The 25502-nt window shown below is 37.0% G+C and overlaps 1 protein-coding gene across 1 annotated transcript in view; it reads right to left on the reverse strand.

Moving 5' to 3' along the window:
- Positions 1–608: 608 nt before the first annotated feature.
- The window catches only part of LOC113065996 (myosin-IIIa-like), a 61325-nt gene continuing 36431 nt past the window's right edge, over positions 609–25502 (reverse strand). Inside the window, exons 13-37 of the mRNA XM_026237544.1 lie at positions 23384–23488; positions 23136–23219; positions 22816–23018; positions 22100–22198; positions 21885–21999; positions 19424–19550; positions 18676–18886; positions 18275–18422; positions 17252–17405; positions 16614–16702; positions 15922–16051; positions 14665–14750; positions 12008–12049; positions 10343–10414; positions 10085–10165; positions 9786–9991; positions 9235–9346; positions 8979–9141; positions 8642–8765; positions 6858–7914; positions 6586–6730; positions 4477–4568; positions 4345–4385; positions 1302–1469; positions 609–1078 (exon numbers count right to left, since the gene is read on the reverse strand). Coding sequence (XP_026093329.1) covers positions 955–1078; positions 1302–1469; positions 4345–4385; positions 4477–4568; positions 6586–6730; positions 6858–7914; positions 8642–8765; positions 8979–9141; positions 9235–9346; positions 9786–9991; positions 10085–10165; positions 10343–10414; positions 12008–12049; positions 14665–14750; positions 15922–16051; positions 16614–16702; positions 17252–17405; positions 18275–18422; positions 18676–18886; positions 19424–19550; positions 21885–21999; positions 22100–22198; positions 22816–23018; positions 23136–23219; positions 23384–23488 — 3978 coding nt within the window. The 3' untranslated portion in view covers positions 609–954. The remainder of the gene's footprint in view (positions 1079–1301; positions 1470–4344; positions 4386–4476; positions 4569–6585; positions 6731–6857; positions 7915–8641; positions 8766–8978; positions 9142–9234; positions 9347–9785; positions 9992–10084; positions 10166–10342; positions 10415–12007; positions 12050–14664; positions 14751–15921; positions 16052–16613; positions 16703–17251; positions 17406–18274; positions 18423–18675; positions 18887–19423; positions 19551–21884; positions 22000–22099; positions 22199–22815; positions 23019–23135; positions 23220–23383; positions 23489–25502) is intronic.

Genomic DNA, 25502 nt, shown 5'->3' on the forward strand with positions numbered 1-25502 from the left:
TTCAGCTCCATCCGTTATTTATGTAACTATATAAACTAAAGACAGCGCTTTCTGAAATAGTGCTGAGATTCTTTGGGAAACCAAACCAAAATGGACTGAAAACATAATGTATAACTTAAAGTAACAGGACATCCCTCCAGTAAGCTGTACCGGATCACAGAGTTGAACCAGATCAGTCCGATTTGTGAACAATCTTCTCAACTGATTCAGATCTGACTCAAACGAACGATTCTTTGAGGAATCAAATATTACTTTGTGCTCTTTTTGAAGATTGAGAGCCTAGGATTATCCAACCTGTCCTCCAACCAATACGCTCGTATAGATCATTTGTCAAAATCCCTGAAATACGACCCATCAGAGCGTATACTACAATTGGGCTCCTATCGGCAAAAGGTCGTTATCATATTAATGTTTTGTACTCTTTTATGTGCACTCTGATTTGCGTTTCATGTAGGCCAATTGGTAGATCATTGCATTATACCTCGATATTTAATCATGCTAACATGGGTTCGAACCCAGAGAACGGATGTGCACGTAAAATGTATATGCTCAATAAATCATAATTTAGCATGATTTCTGTGAGGGTTAGGTTTAGGGGTGGGGTTAGGTTAGGTGTGGTCATTCGAACGAATAAGCCACCTAGTAAAATATGTACATATTACTGTGAGATCGGTGTAAAAAGTCCACACATTGCATTTAAATAAACGTGCGTTTTGATTGGTAATGACATTATACGTCATTTCGACGCAATGCGATACTGTCATTATTTTTACGACCACTAGAGGCTTCTTAACTTTAAAACGTAAATATAGGTCATAATAAGATGCTTGCACAAACTACCTATATGGTCGTTTTTTGTTGGAGGACAGGCTCTAATGGCGAGACAAATTATGCCAGGAAATGCAGTTTTTGGGTGAACCCGTCCTTTAAGGAAAAAGTTTTTCGCTGACCTCCTCAGTCACTGACAGGCTGTGTTATAAGCCTTCGTCTCTGGGAGGTTTTCCTCAGTATCTTTCTGTAGTCATAAGGGTTGTCCTCACTTTGACTCTCTGTAGAGGGCATTCTAGAGAACGAGTGCCTGTGGACAGAAAAGGGCAGATAAAGCATGACTTCACAAGGAAATAAAGACACAAGTGAGAAAGGGAAAGAAAGCGCGGAGGTTTTTACATTTTGATATCTGTATCTTCTGCTCAAACACATTTATCATATCTACTCTATTGTGTACTGCACTGAGGTCAAAGGTTTGAAGATGCTATTTGTTAAACTCACAGAATGATGCAAATGTGTAATGTTTTTTTCACCTCTTCTCCGTCGGGTCCATAGGGAGATCAGATTTAGGGACATCAGACAGTGGTCTCTCGGAAGAGGATCTGCGTTTGCTCAAGCGCCGTCTGTCACTGGGCAGGCTTGTGGACTTAGTGCTGGACAAGCCCTGGTAGTACTGGTCATCATTGTCCAGCCTCTTGGGGCTGGTGGGTAAAGAGAAAAAGATGATTTTATAACTTTAAACTTCTTGTGAGGAACCACACACACACACACACTCTCTCTCTCCTTTTACCTTGCCAAAGTTTACTGCTATTGAACATAAATAAAACCTATTGCTCATAGCAGGTATTAAAGCGTGGCCATTATGCCGTATTGACTGTATTTCATGGCTGTTCTGCAGTATGTAAGAGAAGGCCTTCAGACAGGCTCTGATTCATCACTGGCATTTCGGCAGTGATGGACTCAAATGGAAATGTTCTTTCAGTGGACTTTACTCACTGTCTCAGGGCTTATCAGAAACATTTTGTAATGATAACAGCCATCTATGAAACCAGTGAAGATAAGAGCCTAGGGCCTGCCACCCAGAACGCTGATGCAATTATATCAGTCAGCCCCACTGGTCTAGTGATGCACTTCCAAACAAACAGTGACGAATACATACATACATAAATAAATAAATACATTTTATTAATGCCAAAATGAAACAATCCTTATTTTCTCCGGTCAGAATACAATTTATTTTTACTTTATTTAGATTTTGAGGTAAAATGTGACTTGGGCATTGTTCTGAGGAGATTCCTTCAAGTGGCAAATTCACAGTCCTGGGATCTGTTTGCTCTATCTCTCTAGTTCGGCACATTTGTACTGCAGTACACCTTCATTAACATGTGCTCAGCTTGCCCCTTTTTTTTCTCCCAGGATACCTTATTGGTAGCCCATCTTTCTCTGCTTTCTCTCTTTCTGCAGCCAATCTCTTCCTCTATTTCTCTCAGACAGAACATCAGCTATCAGACAGCACTAGAGATTTGTCTGTGCAACTGACCATCCCACTCTTAAACTCAACATGAAATTGTCAAGCATCATTTGGCATATAGTATTTACAGGGGAAACAGGATATTCGGTGATAAAAAAAAAATATATATACATGTTCTGATCTATCATTCACATCAAGACTAGAAGAATTTACATCATGAAAGTGTATTTCATGAATACTGAAATGATGTAAGCTGCTGCTCATCTCTGACTTGCAACACTACTGCTGGACCTTAATGATAAGTGTCTCTTCTATCTGTCTGTCAGAGCTGCTGTCACTCAGCTGGTCTGTCAAATCTCCTGTTAGCGGCGCTCATGGAGGTTCAGATTCATGTTCACACACACAATATTTCACGCATTCTGTGACACTGTGGATATGTCCCGCTAACTGACAGTCAAATGCTTCAAAAACAAGTAAAAAAATGCAAATTATTAGCATCAACACAATTAATATGGTTTTCTATATTTACATTTTTATTGATTTTATGCAAAAATACTTGCTTTACCTACGTTACATATGACATAAGACAAATATAACTACATTATGCATGAGTTATACAGACTAGATTCCAGAGTGTATTTTAACAGCAATTAAGATATGAACCTATTAAAAGCTGGACTGGAGACAACACTTATAAAAAATAATAATTCATATGTGTGTTAGATCTGTTAAAGTATTTTCAGGCTGCATTAATTAGGTAAACCAGAACCGGAAACACTTCCCACAACACCTGATGTACTTGCTACATCATTAGAAGAATGGCATCTACGCTAATATTAGTCTGTTTCTCTCTTGTTCCGAGGTCACCATATCCACCAGATCCAGTCTGTATCCAGATCAAAGGGTCACTGCAGTCACCCAGATCCAGTACGTATCCAGCCCAGATGGTGGAACAGCACTTAGAAACCCAAATACAGATCCCCTATAAAGACCTTGTCTAAGACGGCCACCAGGACAAGACCACAGGAAACAGATGATTCTTCTGCACAATCTGACTTTGCTGCAGCCTGGAATTGAACTACTGGTTTTCGTCTGGTCAGAGTAGAACTGGCCCCCCAACTGAGCCTGGTTTCTCCCAAGGTTTTTTTCTCCATTCTATCACCGATGGAGTTTCGATTCCTTGACGCAGTTGCCTCTGGCTTGCTTAGTTGGGGTCACTTCATATACAGCGATATCGTTGACTTGATTGCAAATCATTGCACAGATACTATTTAAAGTGCATTGTGTTAGCAATCACAAGGCTGTGGGTTTGTTAAATGCATTTATGCATCTGTTAAATGCATAAATGTAAATTAAATTAAATTAAATTTAAATTAGGAAAAGCATTCTATAATACCACCTGCATTATTTCTTAAGTTTTAATATTGTGCAAGTATGTTCATACGCAATGAAGACATGTTACAGTTGCATTTCTACTTTGTGCACAACATATAATCGATTTTCACACTATACATGGTTTGATAAGACCTGTGCATGATTAAACTGATGATCAGTTTACACTTGTCAGTTTACACCTTGCTAAATAAGTATATATATATATATATATATATATATATATATATATATATATATATATATATATATATATATATATATATATATATATATATATTAAGCTGAACAACTGTTACTATAAAAAAATGTTTCTTGAGTATATAAAAATAATCATGTGACACTGAAGACTGGATTAATGATGATGAAAATTAAACTTTGCCATCAAAAGAATACATTACTTTTTTAAATATATTACAATAGAAAACAGTTATTTTAAGTTTTATTAATATTTTGGAATGCAGCCTTAGCAAGCATATGAAAATTCAAATGTAAGTTTGAACAATTATATTTTTGAGACAACAAAAACCTGTCTAATAAATAGAGTAAGATTTCATCGCAAACCACATACTGTTTTCAAATACTAGTGTGTCATATGCAGTATGTGGGACATTAGCAGTCCATTCCAAACAGTTTTTGTCATTCTGTCTGCAAAGCTGCTACGAGAGAGGGCACATTGTTGTTAAGTATAACATTTTTGCTAATTGATTTACCTTTGTTTTCTTGACCTCCTTTTATTGTCCTGGACAGACCTCTGGAAAAGACCCGGCATTAGAAAGATCATTAAAGCTGAAGCCCAGATAATCCTTAGATAAAGTGAGTGTCATTGTGTGTTGCTGACTCACATGAATGAGTGTGTAGTATGTGGAGTCCTCTGGTGTGTTCAGGGTCTTTGGTTGTTGTGTGCGGCGAGATGTTCGTGACTGCATTGTGTCGGCTGTGGATCAGAAAAATAAAATGTGAAAAACAACAGGAAAATCCAATCAACACATGCATTTTTTGCATTGTGATATTGTACATTGTGATATTTGACCTTGAGTCCAATACTTTTAAACCCATTCAGGATTGTTCTTACGCAAAGAGAATATAAAAAATAGAAGAATAGAAGAAAGCCCCATTGAAGAATAGGATCAGCACACAACATACAACTGACCTTTGACCCCTTTGCTTTTATCAAACAAACCATATGGCATGGTTTAACCCTTGGGCCTTGCTATTTGTAATTATCCACTAACAATCAATCAGAAATGCCCTACTAGTCAAAGCGTGTTCCTATACTGACAGAGACATGAAAACGTAAGAATGAGAATGAAGTTCTAAACCCTAGCAGGGGCGCCACTATGGTTTCTGGGCCCCCAAAACAGCAAATCCCCTCAGTAAAAATTGAGTTCCGGGTCCATGGAATAATCCTAACCTCCCCAACACTGAACCTCATACATTCCTGAATTGAAATGCTCAATGTGGGCCTAACTTGAACTGCATAGGAAATACATTTATAATTTATCTCATTCCTCTTCCTTTGTCTACCATCCACTCAAAAAAAAAAAAAAAAAAAGATTTTAAGTTGTATGTAGTTGCATATAAAATTTCCATCCATATGGATTACAGTTTCAAAATAAACAAACTAATAAACTTGATGAGATGCATATTTTTCAGTCATATGTGGTAAAATGTATGTTGTTTTATTAACCCTTTGCATCTATTTGATTTGAATTAAATCATAATTCATAAATAATATTTTCAGAATGCATTAAATCAAATTACTTTTTTGATGAGGTTAAAATATGGATAAGCGAATCCTTAAAATACATAAAATTTAGGCAGAAATATATTTAAATATGGCACGAAATACAGCAACAAATAGCACAATTTTAATCCTGGGTCATGTGCACGTACTTATTATAGTAATTACAATAACTGGGTAATATTAAGTAGGAACTAACCCTGAATCTAACACTAAAACTAACCTTAACCTGAAGTTACCTTATGTTACCAGTATTTTCTTAGTAAGTACACTTTAAATACAAGCATTTCTTTTAAGTGCAACCTCAAAAAAGTATAAACGCTCAAAAAAAAGAATGTTACACTGGAATGCCTTTGTTACAGAATACTTCCTCATAAAATAGGTTTTTTCTTAGTGATCAACACCAAAAGGTACACAAATGACCTTTGGTTTATTTGAATAATATCTTCTAACTCAAGCACTGTTTATCATGTAGAAATTTCCAGTGTAAAGAAAATTAATCAATGTCCACCAGGACCAGTGCGTATGGCTGGAGAGTGTGTTATATTTATTGAAAGTGTCCTTTGAAAGGTCATCAGCAATTCTTGATTGCTCAGAGGTATAAAGCCAATTTGCAGCTCTTATATTAATGCTTTCTGTAATTGCTGGGGCACTTTTGCATACAATGTGATTAGCATTTAAAGACCTTTCATGTACATGGAAATGTGACTGAAATTCAAAGGCCACTTCTATGTGGAAACAATAATAATTGTTTCCACACAGAAAAACTTTATTTATTATGACTGTGGAGCTTCCAAATACATTTTACAATGACAATAAATCATTAATAAACATGTGAAAGATGGCCATAGTATTTACGAAGCAAATATAATCCCTTTAGCAAGATTTTTGTAGAAGTTCACAGCTTTCACAGATGAGATTAAGACTATTTGACAGAAGAAAACAGCTCAGGAGGTCATTTCTGTCAACCCTGAATCCATAATCACTTCTGACAGAATAATCTGGTTTCATTTAGACACAAGGTGCAGATCAGGAATAATCGAATCTGCAAAAATTATCACCCCAAAGGTTATAAGAAATATAAATTTGCTCAGATGGGGGAAATTCTATGATGAACATCTTGTTTAGCCCAATTTGCATTAAGATCAGTCACTGTCGGAGAAAAGGAAATTTCAGATATGAATGGAAATAATTCATGAAGGACATTTACCTGGTGGCTGGTAACAGCCCATGTAGCCATTCATAGGTTTTCCTTTCACAAACATTCCATTTTCACTGGGGTTGAGCTGATGGGCAAGGATGATTTCATTTAACTTCTTCTGCAGTGATAAGTAATCTTCAGAGGCACTGGTTACCTGAGCAAGTTACAAAGAATCTCATCAACTGAATATAAAATTTAATCCAGTTGATTAAATGATGACAGATTTGTAATTTGTGGATAAACCTACATAAACACACACACAACAAAACCTGTTAAATAACCTGTTTGAAGAGTGACTCAGCTTCCTCATCCTGTTTATGTGATGTAGCTTTCAGGTTCTTTCTGTCTTTGTAACCTCTAAAATTGCTCTGGATTTTAATGGCTGCCTGCTCCTCATCATATTGGCCGTCCTCTGCCTGAGTGTTCTCCTCTTCTTCTACCCCCCTCCGTTCCAGCTGAACATCTGTGATGTCCAGAACTTCGTCATTCACCTGCTCCTCCACCTCTAGTGCCATTTCTTGTTCAGTCCGACTGAAATCTAGCTCTTGGTCTTGCTCAAATTCTAATGGAGGTGGTGGAAGTTCTTCAAGAGAAATGTCTAGTTCTGAAGTGTCTGGGTTAGCCATTTCTACATTTGTCTTTTTCTTGGGGATTTTGCCTTCCTCTTGGAGTCTTTTACGCTCTTTGTGGCCACGGAAGTTGCTCTGAAGAACCACAGCGGCTTTGGCTTCTTCATCTTCTCCTGGTGGCTGAGCTGGAGTCTCATCTTCCTGTTCCATGTCCTCAGTGAATTCCAGCAGTTCTTCTGGGGGTGGTGGATCTGGAATAGGAAACTCCTCATCAACTGGAGGGCTCTCTGTCTCCTTCTTCCCTCTAACTGGCATCTTCCCCTCCTCTTGGAGTCTTTTACGTTCTTTATGACCTCTGAAGTTGCTCTGGATAACAGTGGCTGCCTTGGCTTCTTGTTCATTGTTCTCATCTTCTCCACTTGCAGCCTCTTCCTCAGCCTCCCTCCCTTCCTTCTCCATATTCTCCTGTAGTACCTCTTGAATAGAATCCAAATCTTCTCCCGAAGTGACTTCTTCATGGGTAGATGAAGAAATGGCCAGCTCATCCCCGGTCAAGGTCTTATTCCGTTCCTGATGCTCCTTGTATTTCTTCCTTTCTCTGTAACCTCGGTAGTTGCTCTGGAGTACCACAGCGGCCTTTTCATCAGCATTATCCGTTACTGCCTCATCTCCTTCCCGTGGAGGTTCCTCGGAGACTGGACCATCTGCTTCTGATGGGGCCTCCTCCACTTCTTCGGTCTTCTCAGCTTTTTCCTTCTGCATGGCTTCCCTGTGTAAAATAAATCAGTTTATACAACCATAGCACTATTGAATTCTTGATTCTACCTTGCTCTGAACGGTCATTCGCAGCATTAAGCAGTCTAAGATTCCAGTATATTCATCCATCTTCCAAACCACTTGTCAAATAAAGGGTTGCTGGGATGCTAGAGCCCATCCCAGGGAAACACCATGGATGGGAGGCTAGTCCACTACAAGCAGACAGATAGACCTTCACATCTATGGACAAATTAGTGTCACCAATTCACCTATCCCGAACATATTGCATGTATTCTCAGGGAAACCAGAGCATTCTTAGGATGCAGGGCAGAAAGTGAAAGCTACACTAACTAAACCAGGACTTAAACCAATGACCTTCATGACCCTTCAAAGTTGTTCATGTCAATATACCAGTGTCCTGTTGCCTCTTGTATCACTTCACACCTTCTCCCTTTTCAGACCAACACAAGTTGGAATAGCTGTTGCAAGTGACACTATCTTGCAAATTTGGTAAAATTGCTTCGCAGGACTTCAGTATTAATGCTATGGTTAGAATTTTGTCAGATAGCTAGATTTAAGCTAATAAAATGAAGACAACACTTGGAAGAAGGAATCAGTAGGACAAAGCTTGATAAGAGGTAATTTAACTGATGGACCTTTGATTGAAAATGATGTAGATTAGCTTAGAAATAAAATCCAACTAAGAGGATAAAATCATCTAGAAGAAGAACCGGGCTTACTTTTTCCTCTTGAAGCTTTTCCTCTCTTTGTGTCCTCTGTAATGGGCCTGGATTTTTGCAGCAGCTTTGTTCTTCTCCTCTTGTAACTCCTTGTATTTCTGCCTTGCTAGATATCCTCTGCACACTGTATGAAGAGATCATGATTTAGTATAAGTCTTTGCCTTCAAAACTCACTTATTCCAGTGTCCTCAATACTTGTATTTTTTTTTTTTTTTGTCTTACTTGCTTGTAATTGTGTGATAACAGCTTCTAAATTTGCTTTGCTTTTCAGAAGATTTTAGAGCTGGTTAAGCAGAATATCCAGCTTTTTAACATCTAGTCAACAACATGAGCTTACCTGACTGCAAAAGCACAGCACTTTGTTTTCTCTTTTCAAGCATCAAACGGTATCGTCTGAAAGCCAGCCAGCCTCGTACATGTGCTTGGACTAGAACAATCCGGTCTGTGGTCTGTCTCACCATCAGATTTAGTTGCTCTGCATGATAGTACTTAAGAAAGACCTGGACACATAACCATCAGACTTATGAAGTTTGCTAAACAACAACAGCAGCTGAACATTAACAGCTGAACATTAACACCTTTCATTCACAAACCTTTGTTTTGCCCAGAACCCAGTTCTCTAGTTTGACCTTTTCCAAAATAGCAACACATGTCTCTGGATTCATTGGTGGCTCCTCATTGGCTCTAAATGCTAATATCGAGTACCTGAAATAGACCAATGGTTAGTAAAAGGCAACACTGAACATAACAACTGAGAAATTATAGAGTAAGGAGGCATTCTTTTCCACCAGCAATGTGCTAGTGCTGGTATCTGAAGTGGTGGTCCATTCTATGCATTTCCACAGACAAACATGTGGTTTTTGCCAGTTTTTGCAAAAACTACATTGGATGTTAAAATAAGTTTTCAAAACTAAGACCAAAGATCTTGATGAGGTATAATGAGTTCCATGATGGCTTTGTTTGTAGGTGGGGTTATGTAGACAAATAATATCATTGTTCATTTCTCAAATAATTTGAAAAAACAGGCCAGTTATGAGAGAGGGCCCTTGGTAGAGTATTGGCTCCAGCACTAACATAGAAATCATTTAGGTGGAAAAGGGGTTCATGCACATGGATTTATAGTAATACGTAGTATCTGTTCAACCTCTCAATGAAGTTATCGAAGAGAATGCGATGAGAGTAGCCCTGTCTGCGTATCTTAGCTGTCTCTAGAATACCAGTGTAGCGTAGTTGAATCAAAACCTTCTCCCTGTCGAACTTGTGGGCTTGACGATCATTGTTGGGTTTTATGCAACGTACAAAGTGAGGCTGGCCTGCCACCATCTTTGATAACAGATCCATTAGAGAATACTGCAAAGTATAGTTAAAAAAAAGCAAGACTGTGAACACGAATGTGATGGTTTATATTCGTTCTTTTCATTATTAGGTCTTCAAAAGACTTACTCTGAAGTAAGAGGCTACAGTCTGAGTCTTCATGTTGGTGGTCTCTCTGGGGTGATGTATGGTGTCTCCCGTGCTCTCCGCCTTTGCAAACACAAAATATTCAGCATGCTGAAAACTTGTAGTCATGAAAATTTACAGGAGGGATATTGGGGTATTTTTTATAAACATAAAATTGTCTGTTATAATAAATCCATGCATGTTGCTTCTTGGTGAAAAGTTTTACGGCAGAGCCAAAGGTCAGGGTAAACACACAATCACCATTTGTACAGTGTCAACTGGCAAGGGAAGCATTGTTTTGTCATTGGTGGGAGTTAATTTCCGGGAGGAAGACTGAAAAAGAAATACATACAGATTGTGATAAGACAGTAAGATTTGATTAATACTATTTATTTTTAATTTGTAAAGGAATAATATAGATACAATTAACTGCAGGATTCATTAGCAAAGCAATCTAAAAAAGCATTTATTTATGTGGAACTTTTGCCAGTCAATAATGGGGCCAAAATCCTTCTTTAAAAGTTATGAATATTTGACCAGGTTATATTATCAAGGTGTTTCAACATTGAACACAAAGCAGAATCCAACACTGACACAGGTGCTTTTGTTTTATGTGGGCCAAAATGGATGGAATATTTCATGTTAAATGTTCTAAAGACAGTATGCTTAGATATGCAAAAAAAAAAAAGTAATGTATGCAGGTCTTCATCAAAGACGTATTTTTAATATGTTGAAAAACCCCATTCATTTCGGAGTGCAAACTGAATGTGAGCTTTAAGTCGCGTATGTGTTCCCTTAATAATTCCATAATAAGGATAATAAACTAACTACACAAAAAAAAAAAACAGGGACACACAATTCTAACATGTACTATATTAACTAATCAAGCTGTAAATCAATCAGTCTACACATTAATTAGCCATTAGACATCTGGTAGGGTCACATGAGAAGATCTGGTCTTTTATTCTCACAGACATGGGTCATTTTCAGGAAATGGTGCCAAGCGTGTCTGTCCATGATTACTGATGCAATTAACAAACCTTAGTTGCATTATTTAATAGATCTAACTGACTGAACTAAACAAAATTTTACTTGATAATTGTCTGATTTTCATGAAATAAGTCTTTAGCATGTTACCACTTTTTTATCAGTACATTTGAAGATAGAAAGCAGAATAGTCGAATTGTTGAATAGTTTGATAGTTAGGTAGATTAGTATATTAACATTATATCACTTATAATATAGTGAAATAATTAACATTATATCCCTATATTAGATCACAATATATGTTTAAAACTTGTATTATATATAGGTACATATATGCCATCCTATAAGAAACATAGTAACCACATTATTTCCCATGAATTTCTGGCAACCATAGCTGACATTTTTGACCATATTGGGATAAATAATGTAATATTTGGAGAGGGGAAAATGTAGACTACCAATATGAATATCGAAAGTATAGATCCGCCAATGTTGATCAGCCAAAATCTAAGTAGTCTGGTCCTTATACTTTGGGCTTGAGGTTTTTTTTTTTCTTGAAAGTTCAGAGGTAACTTTTTCACAAAAAATAAATAAAAAAATAAACACCTTTTTCTAAGAAAGACCCACATATAGACAAACAAACACTTAAAATGTGAGCACAGTGTTGACTTGCAAAAGCTGCCTATACTCTATGTCAGGGATAGACACCTCCGGTCCTGGAGGGCCACTATCCTGCAGAGTTTGGCTCCAACCCTAATTAAACACACCTGAACAAGGCAATCAGTGTTTTCGGGATTACTAGACAGATACATGCAGGTGAGTTTTTATGAGGGCTGAAGCTAAACTCTGCAGGATAGTGGCCCTCCAGGACCGGAGTTGCCTATCCCTGCTCTATGTGCACATCTCTAATGTACAATACAAATACTACAGGATCATTACCTCACTGAATGATACAGTACTGAACAACATAAGACCTTCCAACTTTAGACAGAAGACATTATAGGAAGGAGGAATGGATAAGTCATTGAGGGGTATGGAGTGTGGAGAGATGGAGAGATAAAACAGAGGTGGAAAGAAAATTAGTTCATTCAAAAAAGTGAAACTACTGACACACCTATCAAAGAAAAAAATCATTAACTTAAGAATGCCTACATTTATACATCAACACCAAGCAACTTCAGCAACTTCTTGTTGCTCATTTTATATACAGTGAGGTAAGCCAATCATAACAGAAGTAATTTACATTTGGAAGTCTTAAATGTAAAGTAACATTAACAGAAAAATTCATAGTCGCTAAGAGGACATGGTGATGAAAAAAAAAAGAGTTGGGAGGAAAAACTGTATTTCAATGCATTGCATTCTCTTGTCAAAGTATTGTGTTTCCCTGAGAAATTGTTTGCTCCAAGACATTTGCATTCTCTAAAGGTAGACAGTGAAGACTAGCTGGCAGCCACACAAATATCACTAGTAGAAACTCTGCTGGATCAAGCCCAGGAGGAGGCCATTACCCTAGTGGAAGGGGATGGGTCATGATGTGACACACACCAGTCAGAAAAGACTGACAATTTAAGGGCATAGAGGCATCTTGTAGATGGGACTCTAGCCTCCAGAATGGGTTTAGTTACCCTCAATGCAAGCTGTAAAGACTCCTATTAAGGGGGCAAATGTGAAGGCTGCCAATAGTATCTGGATCATCTCGGGGAAGCACGTCTAATTCCTCCAGAGTGTGGCCACCAGGAGGGCCGAGCCCCTGACTTCCCTGACCTGTCTGATTACCCGAGGGAGCAATCGAAAGGAAGGCATACAAGTAAGAGTTGAACCATTCGTGGGTCAGAGCATTCGACTCCCTCAAGAAATATGTTGGGCAGTGAAAGTTGTCTTCTGATGCAAATAGGTCTACCTCTGCCTGCCTAAAGGCAGACCAAATAGTTTGAACCACTTGGGGATGTAGTCTCCATTCTCCTGGAGCCTCATTGTCCAAGGAAAGCATGTCCACTCCATGGTTCAGTCTGCCCGGCACGTGAACTTTCCTCAATGAGAGTGCATTGCGCTGTGCCCATAGGATCTCTAGGCAGTTGTCGTATAGGTATTGCAAGCATTCTTGTTTACCGTGGTAACATGCAAACACTGCTATGTATGGAAGTATAAGTGGTGTCTGCAGAATAGCATAGGTTTCATTGACAATTGGTAAAAATTTGGGAGGCACACTTGACATGTTGAAAAGAAATGGTCTTAATCCTTACAGGGGCAATTACACTTTTCTTTCTAGAAATATGGCACATAGTCTTAGAGTTGGTACTTGACTAGCTGGGCTCAAGGCCAGAAAGCAGACAGACTGGCTAAGCCGACCGTCTGCTAACTGCCTCATGTCACAGAAGACACAGTTAATGCTCAGAGACTCCTTCACCTAGATATCATACTAAATACACTGTATCTGTTCCTCGAAAAAAAAATGCTTTTATGACAAAAAGAAGAATAAGGTAAACATTCTGACATCATGGTATAACAAGCACACTCATTACCTAAAGAGAGCAGTCTGGAAAATGGAGGGCAGCTGGAAAAAAGGTATATTGTATTGCATGGAAGGAAAGTACTTCCTCATGCTAGATCTGCTTACTTTTCGTCTCTTTTAGCAGAAAACAAATATAACCCCCGGTATTCAGTACAGATGCTAACTTAAGGAAATATAAAGCATCAGCAGCACAGCAGTAATTACTTTTTTGAACTTTACTTCCAAGATCTATACTATTAGAGATAAAAATATAACTTTGCAGCTATCGCATCAGATGAAGTATCAACTATATGCACAATAATATAGGTCATATTAGGAAGAATTCCACTAATTCTCTGCTATAGAAGAGGAAGAATGTATAAAGTTGTTAAATCTTCTAACCGACAGCATCTATTTTACTGTAGACCCAATACCATTTAAGCTGCTAAAAGAGTTGCTTCCAGAAATCATAGACCCTCTTCTGAATTATTCATTTGTCACTGCCATTGGGATATGCCCCCGAAACCTTAAAACTGGCTTCTATTAAGGTCTCTCATTATAAAAAAAAATATCTCGATCCTAGACAATTAGTTGATTACAGACAGATCTGAAAAATCCCTTTTCTGTCAAAGATACTAGAAAAGGCAGTATCCTTACAACTTTGTTCAGATACCCCAAAAAATGGTATCTTTGAGGATTTCCAGTCAGGTTTTAAACCATATCATGGTGCTGAGACTGCATTGCATTGCAACTGTTGCATTTCCCTGAAAAACTTTTTCTCATAAAACATTTACATTTTCTTGCAAAACTATTGGTTTACCAGATAGATGTCGCGTGCGTTCTCTTGCAAAATAATTGCATTGCCTGAGGAACTTTGCATTCACTCACAAAACTGAATATTGTGAATTTTTATTTCATTTTTCCTTACACCTCATAGTATTTCCATATGACGTTTATCAGGAGAATGCAATGGTTTGTGAACAAAGATAAAAGTTTTACAAGCAAATGCAAAAACATTGAAATATGTTCTTCTCTCATTTTTTATCACCATGTCACCCTTAGGAGCTCTGTAGTACAGAGAGAAGAAGTGGGCAAAACAACATACCTTGGCAAAGTTAATGGTGGGCTGTGATTGTTGTGTGGACATACGAGCAGAGCTAGCAGCCTTGCCCTTAGTGTGAGCCAGGTTACCTGCACAAAGAGAGAGATCAGGGGAAATATCTGCTCTCAATGCGATAACCACACACATTAGAAATCTGTTTTTGATACTTCATTAGTTTAGATGTTCTTCAAAGATAATCTACCATTTACTGCAAGGTTAACCATTTCAAGGGCACTGAGAATTTAAACATTTATTTAGAGGTCAGTGCTGACAGATAAACAAGCTTCACAACGGTCAAGTAGATAACAAAAGACTAACAAATGAAGCCTAGGTTTGAAATCCCAGCAGACTTCCTGGAAACAATTCCCAGTGAATCTCACTGGACATAATGGACTGTGTCAGTCAGACGACCTACATTCATCACATCAAATCACATGGGAGTGAGCACGTTTTCTTTTCTAGAGAGAGTGCTACATACATTTGCTCTGACAAATAAATAAAAATTCATTTTTAACATTTAAGACAGGAAGGTCATTTCCATTCTGTGAGATTGAGGTATGGGATATAATGCAGTCTAATCGAATAGAATATGACTTTACTGATCATTTGGCTGCTCATGAAATTTATGCTTAGTCAGACAACAGTAATATTGCTTTCACTAGTGGGTCACGTAGAGGAGCACCAGCTAGAAGAATATTTAGGTTTAAATACAACTTAAGATCTATCAACAGCATATGTGTCATACTGTTAGGAACCTTCGTCACCTGCCCCTTAGTCTAAAGGATGAATGTTTGTGTTTGTAATGATAGTCTATGGCGCATGCTGACTAGAGGGTTTAAAAGCAGCAATGTACAATTTGTAATTTTGTTTGTTTTTATTTGTTTGTTTTATCAACATTGTGGATTTATTTTTTCAAATAAATATTCATGGATGTATTGCCTATCCTAATCTAGGGGTCATGTGTTTCAGGCTTCAGTTAGTTTCTTGCTTTGCCAATGAAAAGTAACTGGTGGATGTACTCAAAGCAACAAAATGTTCTTCAAAAGGTTTGGACAAAAATGAGTAATTGATTGGGGTAATTACACAATGATTGGGTTGACTGACCCATTGTTAGAGGTCACCGTTAAGAAATTCGGACTGATAAAGAGAGGGCTAATGAGATATACACGCCTAAAGCTTTATAAGTGCATGTCTGGATAAATGGCGTGGATTTTTAAATTCCTTAGCAACATAAATATTTGTACAGAGTAAAAAGCAAACCTGTTTTGGTGAGTGGGTGAGTAACCAGTTTACGGACCAGTTCATTCTCTGAAGACCTCAACAAGAGAACAATATCAGCGGGCAGAGCATCTCTGTTCTTAGCCAGAAAACCACTGGCATTATAGATCACCTAACCACATGAGAAACAAGACTCATTTACATTCAATAGGCTATTATCCTTACAGATGAACTTGACTTAAAGGTTTAGGTCAACCAAAAATAAAAATTATATCATCATTCAATCCACTTACATAAAAGAATGGATATTTTAAGAAACATGTTTCTTTTTCTATACAATGAACAAAAAAACTGTTTGGTTACTAACATCTGAGAAGAAAGAAGAAAATCATACAGTAAACATTCACAGAACCTTTCCATGGCAGAAAAAAAAAAAGTTATTTATAGTGGAAAAACGTTCTTCAAATTATTAAACATTTTCTTTACACTAATAAAAATAATAATAATAATAATAAAATCATTCTTGTGAGAACTGTTCAATAGAATGTTCTTTGGGGGACCCAAAATTGTTGTTTAATGGCATTGCTGTGAAAACTCTGTTTGGGTCCTTTATTTGTGTGAATGATGTCAGAAAAATCCTTTTTTTGGGTAAACAATTCCTTTAATTCTCTTTCATATCTTTGTTTTTGTAATGTGTTTGATGCATTAATAAATATTGAAAAAAATATTTCTACCTTGCCTGCGTAGTGATGTATTCCAAAGCCAAGATCAACCCTCTTTGGTCTCCAGAAGTTTTTGGATTTTAAGTTGTCCTCAAATTTCTCTGAATGAACAAAAGACAACTGATTGTTAATTGCAATGAATTTCATTAAAGTTCATTATTCCAATAATTAATCTGCTCATTTTACTTAGTTTTTACATTTAATCATTCATCATTTACGTCAGTTCATTCATTCATTTGCTCATTTGTTCATAAATTTGTTAATTTGCTGACCCAACCCTTATTAATGAATTTAGCCATTCTTGGTAACATGAGATACACCTGAATTAATTCATCAACCCATTTCATTCAGTATAAAGCAATAAGGGTAAGTCATGGAAAAACAGCTAGGTGTCTAGTCTTGGCATGTTGAATTATTCAGCTGTCAGCCGAAAGACTTAATTGAGAGCATCCTCTGGAGAAAGCAGATGAAAACTTAGAATGCCAGTAAATGTTTGATGATAGCTTCCCCCTTGTTCTTGTGGGTCTGAGTGTACGTCTGTGTGCATTATTGTGAGAGACAGTGTAAGTATCCCGGGTCAGGTGAACAATACTGAAGCTAAAAGCTCTATGATGTTTCAGGAAGAAGGTCAGATGTTGAGAGGAACTTGCCGACGAGGGTCTGGTCAGTAGCCTGAGGGAAGCGACTCTCCTCATCCAGTAGTGCTAACATGCCCATGGGCTTCTGGAGGAAGAGGTCCAGCAGCGGCCGGTTGTCTTCATATTCAATCACTCGAGCGTCCACATCTTCGTTCAGATACTCATCCTGCAGAGAAACCAAATGGTTTGATGAACTTTCATGAGGTTATTGGGATCAAATCTCTGAATGATTTATACACTACCATTCAAAAGTTTGGGCTTACTTTTTTATTTTTATTTTTTTAAAGAATTGAAACAGAAGTGGCTGAGGACTGAGGAGAATGAAGAAATTCACAAGATCCAAATAAAAATAAAGTCTCTTAAAGGAGCTTGGAGAGGAAATGGGAAAGGGAGGCTAGGTGGGACCAGAGAATCAGACAGAATAATAGATTTAGGCAGGTTTAGGAGAAGCAAAGTCTCTTTGGGAATTTATGAGAATCATCACTTAGAAAAAAATAAAAATAAATAAATAAATAACTTAATTAAATTAATAATAATAATAATAATAATAATAACTGGATAAACATGTACACAAAGTGTGAGTTATGATTACCATTGCAAAGCACTATACTTTAATTATTAGTAAAATTATTATATCAATGCCTAGCAGCCACATAGCAATGCCCTTGCACCCTCATAGAACACCCTAGGAACTGCATAGCAAACTGACATAACCCTTGTTTCAGATGATTTATGAAGACACTAATGTGGGTTTGTCACAAACGTTTAGAGGCACCAAATCACTTCCCCCCTCAAGGCTACAGTTAGCCTCATCAATCTGGGGAATTGCCATGCTTGTCTGCATAAAATGAAAACTGCATATTCAAAACCATTTTTGACAACACTGTAATACAATAAATGATGAAGTGTTACCACCATTAAGATGGAAATAAGGTTGTGCTGAGGAAGAAAAATAAAAATGCTCCCAAAAGGCATAGAACAGCTCCCAAACCATTGCAGATTAGATACAATGACTTTATCAGAGTCATGATGTACCTGTTCCCAGGCGAAGATGTGCTGGTTGAAGTAGAACTGGATCTGCTCATTGGCGATGTTGATGCACAGCTGCTCAAAAGAGTTCCTCTTAAAGTTTTCAAAGCCAAAGATGTCCAGAATACCAATGTTCAGACCTTTGTCTTCCTCCCTGGAGAGAAATTCAAGTATAAAATTAAGAAACAAAAATACAAATAATTTTGGTTTTGTTACACATTAATACACTGGATGGAACTATTTCCTTCAAGTTTCTGGTCAATTAGGATATGTTCTAAAGTTTTATCTCTCTTGGATGGTGGTCTTGAAATAATTTGATGCATAATGTTCACATTGAGACATTTGATTGCAACTTTGAAATATTGTCAAATCTAAACACAGTTTGAGAAGACTCTCTTCTCGCTTACCCTGACAGGCTATCTAGTTTCAGGAGAGAGTTGATGCGGTTGACGATCCAGCTGAACAGGCGTCCGTAGAGGGCTTTGCCCATGGCGTCCCGAACCTCAATGGCCTTCTCCACTGTGTTTGACCTGACGATGGTTTCGCCCCGTGTGACCACACAGTGAGAAGTCAGCGCTTCCTGGAGCTCATCGGCACGGATACACAGCAGCGATGCAGCTGAACATACAAACACATAGAAACTTAACAATGTGCTTCTTTAGGTATACAGGAATGCATGCCACTTCTACTGAATACATACAGTATGTGCTGCACTGCTCATTTAAAAAGTACACTTTTAGTACATGTAACAAATCAGAATTCTATATAGCACATGCCTGGGGCTGCATACCAATTTTCATATGTGCACTTATCAGTAATTGTGCATGTCACTAGTACATTTAAAATCTCCTGCCGCACAATATTTTTTATATCCTGCAACAGAAATGTCTATGGTGAAAGTATTGCAACCTCCGCTCCCCAAGGGGTTGTTAGCTATATTAGCCAAGACACTTTATGAAATCATCACAGTATAATTTAATATGCACTAAAACCCTAAAAAGGCATACTATTTAAAATCAACCAGTACCATGCTAACTGTGTAAAAAGAATCAACATAAACACAACACTCATGATTGATTATACAACTGTGCTCAGGCTCAGATCAAAAAGATTGAAATGTCAGCCTCGAAAACGTATACAGTATAAAATACTTACCACTCTCTAGTACTGCCATGTTGGAAATATTGCTTTTGTCCGTCTGATGTTCCGAAGCCACTGATGTGAACTCGACATCACCTGCATTTAGGATCCCGGCTAAGGTACTGTAAACGCTTCCAAGCTCCTAATGAATTTATGACATAAAAATGTCATATCAATGGATAAAAAAAAAATGCATTCAAATGAACAACCCACAGAAGAGCTTCCAGGCATAAATATAATAATTTATTACATCACAACTAATAACATCTATGTTTAAGCATCCCCCCTTCATATTTCTGCAAATGTAGCAAAGCGGCTAATATCTAGTGACACACTGCCACATCTGTCTATTCCATTAGATTAATTCCCTAAAGAGTAAAGTGTTCCATAATGTCAAAGTCATGTCACTCACATTAGTCCTGTCTCCCTCGAGAAATCGGAAACTAAACTGACATGAGTAAGTTCTCTAAAAAGATTTAGATGTTGGCCTGGTGGTAGTTTAGTGGTATAATTCAGAACAATGAGTGACCACTTCTTGAGTGGTTTCTCAGTACATCTTAGCATTCATCAAGGAATATTTATGAGGAAAAGAATATAGTTTTAAATGTAACATAAAAATAGTGATGAAAGTGTACTCACTTTAAAAACACTTGAGTGGCTTTTTATTTCATTCATTTTATATAGTCGACAAGTACAGGCTTTTGTAAGATTGAAAGATGAAAATTTGCTAAAAACTTGGCCATTCAAGATATAGATGAGTTTGTTTCTTCATTGGAACAGATTTGGAGAAATGTAGCATTCCATCACTTGCTCACCAAAAGATCCTCTGTAGTGAATGGGTGCCGTCAGAATGAGTGTAAACAGCTGATAAAGCATCACAATAATCCACAAGCTTCTGGCTAAAATACAAGCCTTCTATCCGTTATTTAGCTTTCTTCAGTGAAAAAGCTGTCTGAATCAATAGAGAGTTTGACACAGATGAAGCACTATTTACACACAGGTGAAAACAGTCCAAAACCTAAGTTGAAACAGATATGAAACAGATAACAGATATAAACAAATATGTTGGCATATTTTGATGTGAGAGGACAATAGGATCGACTCTTTGTGAAGGAGAAAGCCGTATTATGAATTATAGACTCTTGTTTTGCCTTAATGATGCATTTGTTTTTCAGAAACACACATCTTTTCACCTTACAAGATATTAGTTGATGGAATTGGAGTTGTGTGGATTACTTGTGGATTATTGTGATGTTTTTAGCAGCTGTTTGTACTCTCATTCTGACAGAACCCATTCACTGCAGATATATATATATATATATATATATATATATATATATATATATATATATATATATATATATATATATATATATATATATATATATATATATATATTTACACATTTGAAAATTTATGGTAGTGGACAATTACGGCTGTGCTTTTGCAGTGAATTCTGTTTTCATGCCAACAGCAACTTCTCAGATTGGTTGATCTCTCGCCAAAATTATTGACTGTTAAACTTAATTTCTTATTTGTAGCTTCTACAGATTATGTTTTTAACTTAAACACATTATTCATGGTGCATCTACACTAAAGGGTTAAACATCACTTTCTCTATAAGAGCTCTAAAACATCTTTTTAGCTGTGCTTTTATTGAATGAGCAATGACTGTGCAATGTCCGAACTGATTGCACTATATTTTCACTGTTTTATTTTATTTATTTTTTTTAATGTAAAATCATTTTCTGTTTTTAAATGTTTTAATCATTTTAAAAGTTTTAAAATTGCTTGTTTTATTTTTGTTATTATTTTTCTTCATGATTATTTTACTTTCTTTTATGTAAAGCACTTTGAATTACCATTGGGTACGAAATGTGCTATATAAATTAACTTGCCTTGCCTTGCCTTATAAAGACAATTAATTAAGTTACTTCCAGAACCAGACGTTGCGCTCAGAATCTAGGTATATCTAATATATTATTTTACTGATAAGCTTTGATGCGGCCATCCAGACAAAATGGGCACTGGTAATGTATTCTAACAAGCATCATTGATTCGCCTGATGCTAATTGTAAAGACTGATGGCATTAGAGCACTGGTTCACAGCTTCTACACCACCCTTCACACAGGCCATCAGCAGCATTCAGAGCACTGGATCTGAATGCACAGGCAGGCTATTCTCACGGTCACTGCACCACAGCATGCTTCTTGTCTAGTGCACTTAATTATATAGAAATTAAAAGGCATTTTAGCCCCTTATCCAAAAGAAACAACATTTGCATTTTAGTATAATGACAGTCTATAACCAATCTCCAATTAAAAAACTCTAATTATGTCAAATTAAAGTAACATACCAAATGTCACTAATTATTAAAAAGGTAATTCTACTTTGAAGTGAGTACAAAGTAAAAGTTATTTGCAGATGAAAAATATATTTTAATGACTGTAAGAACTATTGTAATGTTTTGTGTACCTCTAGTGTGAAGCCAATGACTTTGAAGCACTGCTCCACTGTCTCAAACTGCTCCTTATAGAAGGCATTGCCCACAATGTCAGGCACTAATTTAACATTCTCATTGTGGAGATACCTGGAAGTGAGAAAAACAAAGAGTACGAAATAGAAATAAGCCCGTTTGATGTGGATCCAGATAAAAACAGCAGGCTGTTATCAGGAGCTCAAGAACTTACTTCGGTGTTTTGCTGTCTGACAGCTTATAGTGGCCAAGTTTCTTCCTCTCTGCCAGACCGGCATAGATGTAATAGAAGATGTGGAAATTACGTTCCCCTCTGAAAAAAAGAAAGATGTTTGTTATAAAAGGGATTTTGGTATCTAAGCAATTCAGAAAAAGTGCTAGTGAAAAATAATGGCAAGTAAACACAATTAAAAGAAAAGCTTATACTTCTATACAACAATACAATTTGCCATAAAAGTAGCACTGTAAAAAAAAAAAAAAAAAAAAAAAAAAACTATATATATATATATATATATATATATATATATATATATAAAGTTATAAGTAAAACACATTATTTCAGTATGATTTGCCAAAAAAACTGCTTCAATCTTTTTTACAGCATCTAATTTTTACTACAATGCGTAATCTGCCATTTATTTATAGATAATTTTGACATTGATTTGCAATTTCTGAAAATTATAACAATTGTACAATTTTTCGCAATGTTTCTTTTCCATTATGCTTGGTCTATTGTTTTTTTTTTTTTTTTTCAGCAAATTATTTGTACCCTACTGGGCTAATTGATAAAACAGGATAACTATCAAACATAAAAATGTGTTTGGTCATTTCAGTCACTCCTAATCATTTGATGTTCAATTCAGTATGGGTTCAGCTGGATTTAGCTGCAGCTTCATGGTCAATGCCATTGGTAGAGAGATGGTCTCTTACACGGCCCGGTGTATGACCCGGGATTTCTCCAGGAGGTATTCAGAGATCTGAGCTCCCACAACTGTGCCTCCACATGTGAACTTCATCTCCAGATACTTCCCAAAGCGACTGGAGTTATCATTGATCACAGTACAGGCATTTCCAAAGGCCTCCACCAGACTGTTGACCAGCAAAATCTTCTCTTGGAGGGTCTGATTGTTTGCCTGAAGAGAGAGAGAGAGAGAGAAATAATTGTATTATGTGAGAAGAATAAAGCATTAGGGTGATATGACAAAAACATATCTTAACGTAAGATTGAGAACATAAAGCTGCCTCCGAACCTTTCCGAGGACGGTCAGCTGTTGGACTAATAGGTGGGCGCTTTCTGTTTTCCCAGCACCACTCTCTCCACTGATGACAATACACTGCTCACAGAAACAAACGCAGTTCAGAACATGATTGATATACTCAGACATTAGAAAAAAAGTAACACTTTAGTATACGGTAGAAATATCTCTTTAAAGGAACAGTTGCAGTTTAGCACTTTTCCAGTATACAGTTCAGAAGTTCATAGAGGAACATACTCTACCTGATCAGTATTATAGGAGACCATGGACTGATATGCAATGTCTGCAACTGCATATATATGAGGAGGGTTGGATGTTCTTTTGGCTTCAACGTAAATCTTAGAATGCTGTCAGAGAGACAAGAGTACTGTGTTTGACTAATTCATCATTCATCATTTCCATTTTATGAAACAAAAGTGGTGCTTGTCCATACAAAACATGCAATCCCTATGATCCTAGAATAGGTGGTTAACAGGGAATTCCTATGTGGTTTCTAGGATGTCATAAATTGCATTTGTATGCAGTTTCTTAAAGGGATAGTTCTCCCAAAAATTACATTTCTGTCATCATTTAATCACCCTCGAGTTGTTCCAAACCTGTATGACTTGGTTTCTTCTGATGAACAGAAAAGAAGATATTTTGAAGAACTTACTGAAGGTAACCAAACAGTTGCTGGTCCCCATTGACTCCCATAGCATGGAGGAAAAATACTATGGAAGTCAATATTTGTACTGTATTCATCAGAAGAAAGAAACTCAAGTTTGAAACAACTTGAGGGTGAGTGAATGATGACAGAATTGTATGACGTCAGTGTACTACAGCGCGGTTGCTGGGGTGATCTGAGTGGTTTTTGGCACTTTGCTAAGCAGTTTCTAAGGTGTTTTAGCATGTTCCCATGTGGTTGCTTGGGTATTCTGGGTGCATCTGGCATTGCTATATGGCTGCTTAGATGTTTGAAATAGTTGATAGCTCCTTCATATTGATGTTGCGAAGATGTTCTGAATGGTTGCTGGGGTTATGCTAAGCATTAGCTAGGGTGTTCAACGAGGTTGCCAGGGCTTTGTGAGAGTGATTTCACCAAGTACAACATGTTCTTGGATCAACATCCTTATTGATCCTGGAACAACAATTCAATCAACCAATCAGGATTGAGATATAACTTTTCAGGAAATATCTGTTTTAGGCTTACAATCAGGGTTAGGTGCTTCTACGCCCTTGTTACTCAGCTATTAGGGCTGTGCAAAAAATCGAATGCGATTTTCATGCACATCTCATCAGTAAAGACGCTCCTGTGATTAGAAGTATTTATTCCAATTTTTTTGGAAGGGTTGCCCTGGTAAAATTCACATTTTAGGGGCTAAATATCACGTTATTGGTATTGGGGTTGCTTCTAACCGCAGACATGAAAAACAATTGCAGACTTCAGGTTCAGGTGGAGCGGCAGTTACTACACAGAGACGTAGTCTACCGACAACTAACACAAAATTGTTTCAAAATCGACAAAGAATCGCCTGCGATTTTAACATCGATTTTGTGTAGATTATCAGTGAATTACGGCTCGGTGTAGTAAATGCCAACAGGTGTTGCCAAGTCTGTGGTTGATTTTCATGTCCGCGGGTCAAAGCGACCCCAATACCAATAACGTGATATTTAGCCCCTAAAATGTGAATTTTACCAAGGCAACCCTGCAAAAAAAAAAGAAAAAAAAACATTTATTTTAACCCCGGGAATCAATTTTTTATCGGGGAACCTTCTGGAAGCATGATTGGACTAGTTTTGGACTAGTTTTGAGAAGCAACTGGGCAGGATTTGTTGTGAAAACCTGGCAACCCTGATCTGAACGCACGTGGTGGAGATATACTTCTAATCACAGGAGCGTCTTTACTGATGAGATGTGCATGAAAATCGCATTCGATTTTTTGCACAGCCCTATCAGCTATCAATTCCCACTGATTTTAGGAAAAATTATGGGTAGGGTTAGATTTAGGGATTGGGTTAAGTCTATATTTTTGGACAATAATTTTGATCAAGGACCATCAGAAGATGTTGATTCAGGAACATGTCTTATTTTGCAAAATCATGGTGAGTGTTCCGAGTGTTTGTCATTGCGTTTGTAATGGACATTAATTCAAGTTTATGCCAGTTTATTTTTGCTCTTCTGCAAAGTTACAATCATAAGCCTGCCTGCTTTGAAATCAAAAAGCAAACACCACTAATAAATAAAATAAGCTGGGAAACCCTTGTGAAAAAGAAGTGTGCTTAATTGTATTGAACACACACTTGTAATGCACTTACATTTTTAAAGAATAACATGTTTGGAAAAACATTATTTTCAAATTATAATTATGATTATAATTTTAT

This window comes from Carassius auratus, chromosome 49, assembly GCF_003368295.1.
Source record: "Carassius auratus strain Wakin chromosome 49, ASM336829v1, whole genome shotgun sequence".
NCBI lineage: Eukaryota > Metazoa > Chordata > Actinopteri > Cypriniformes > Cyprinidae > Carassius > Carassius auratus.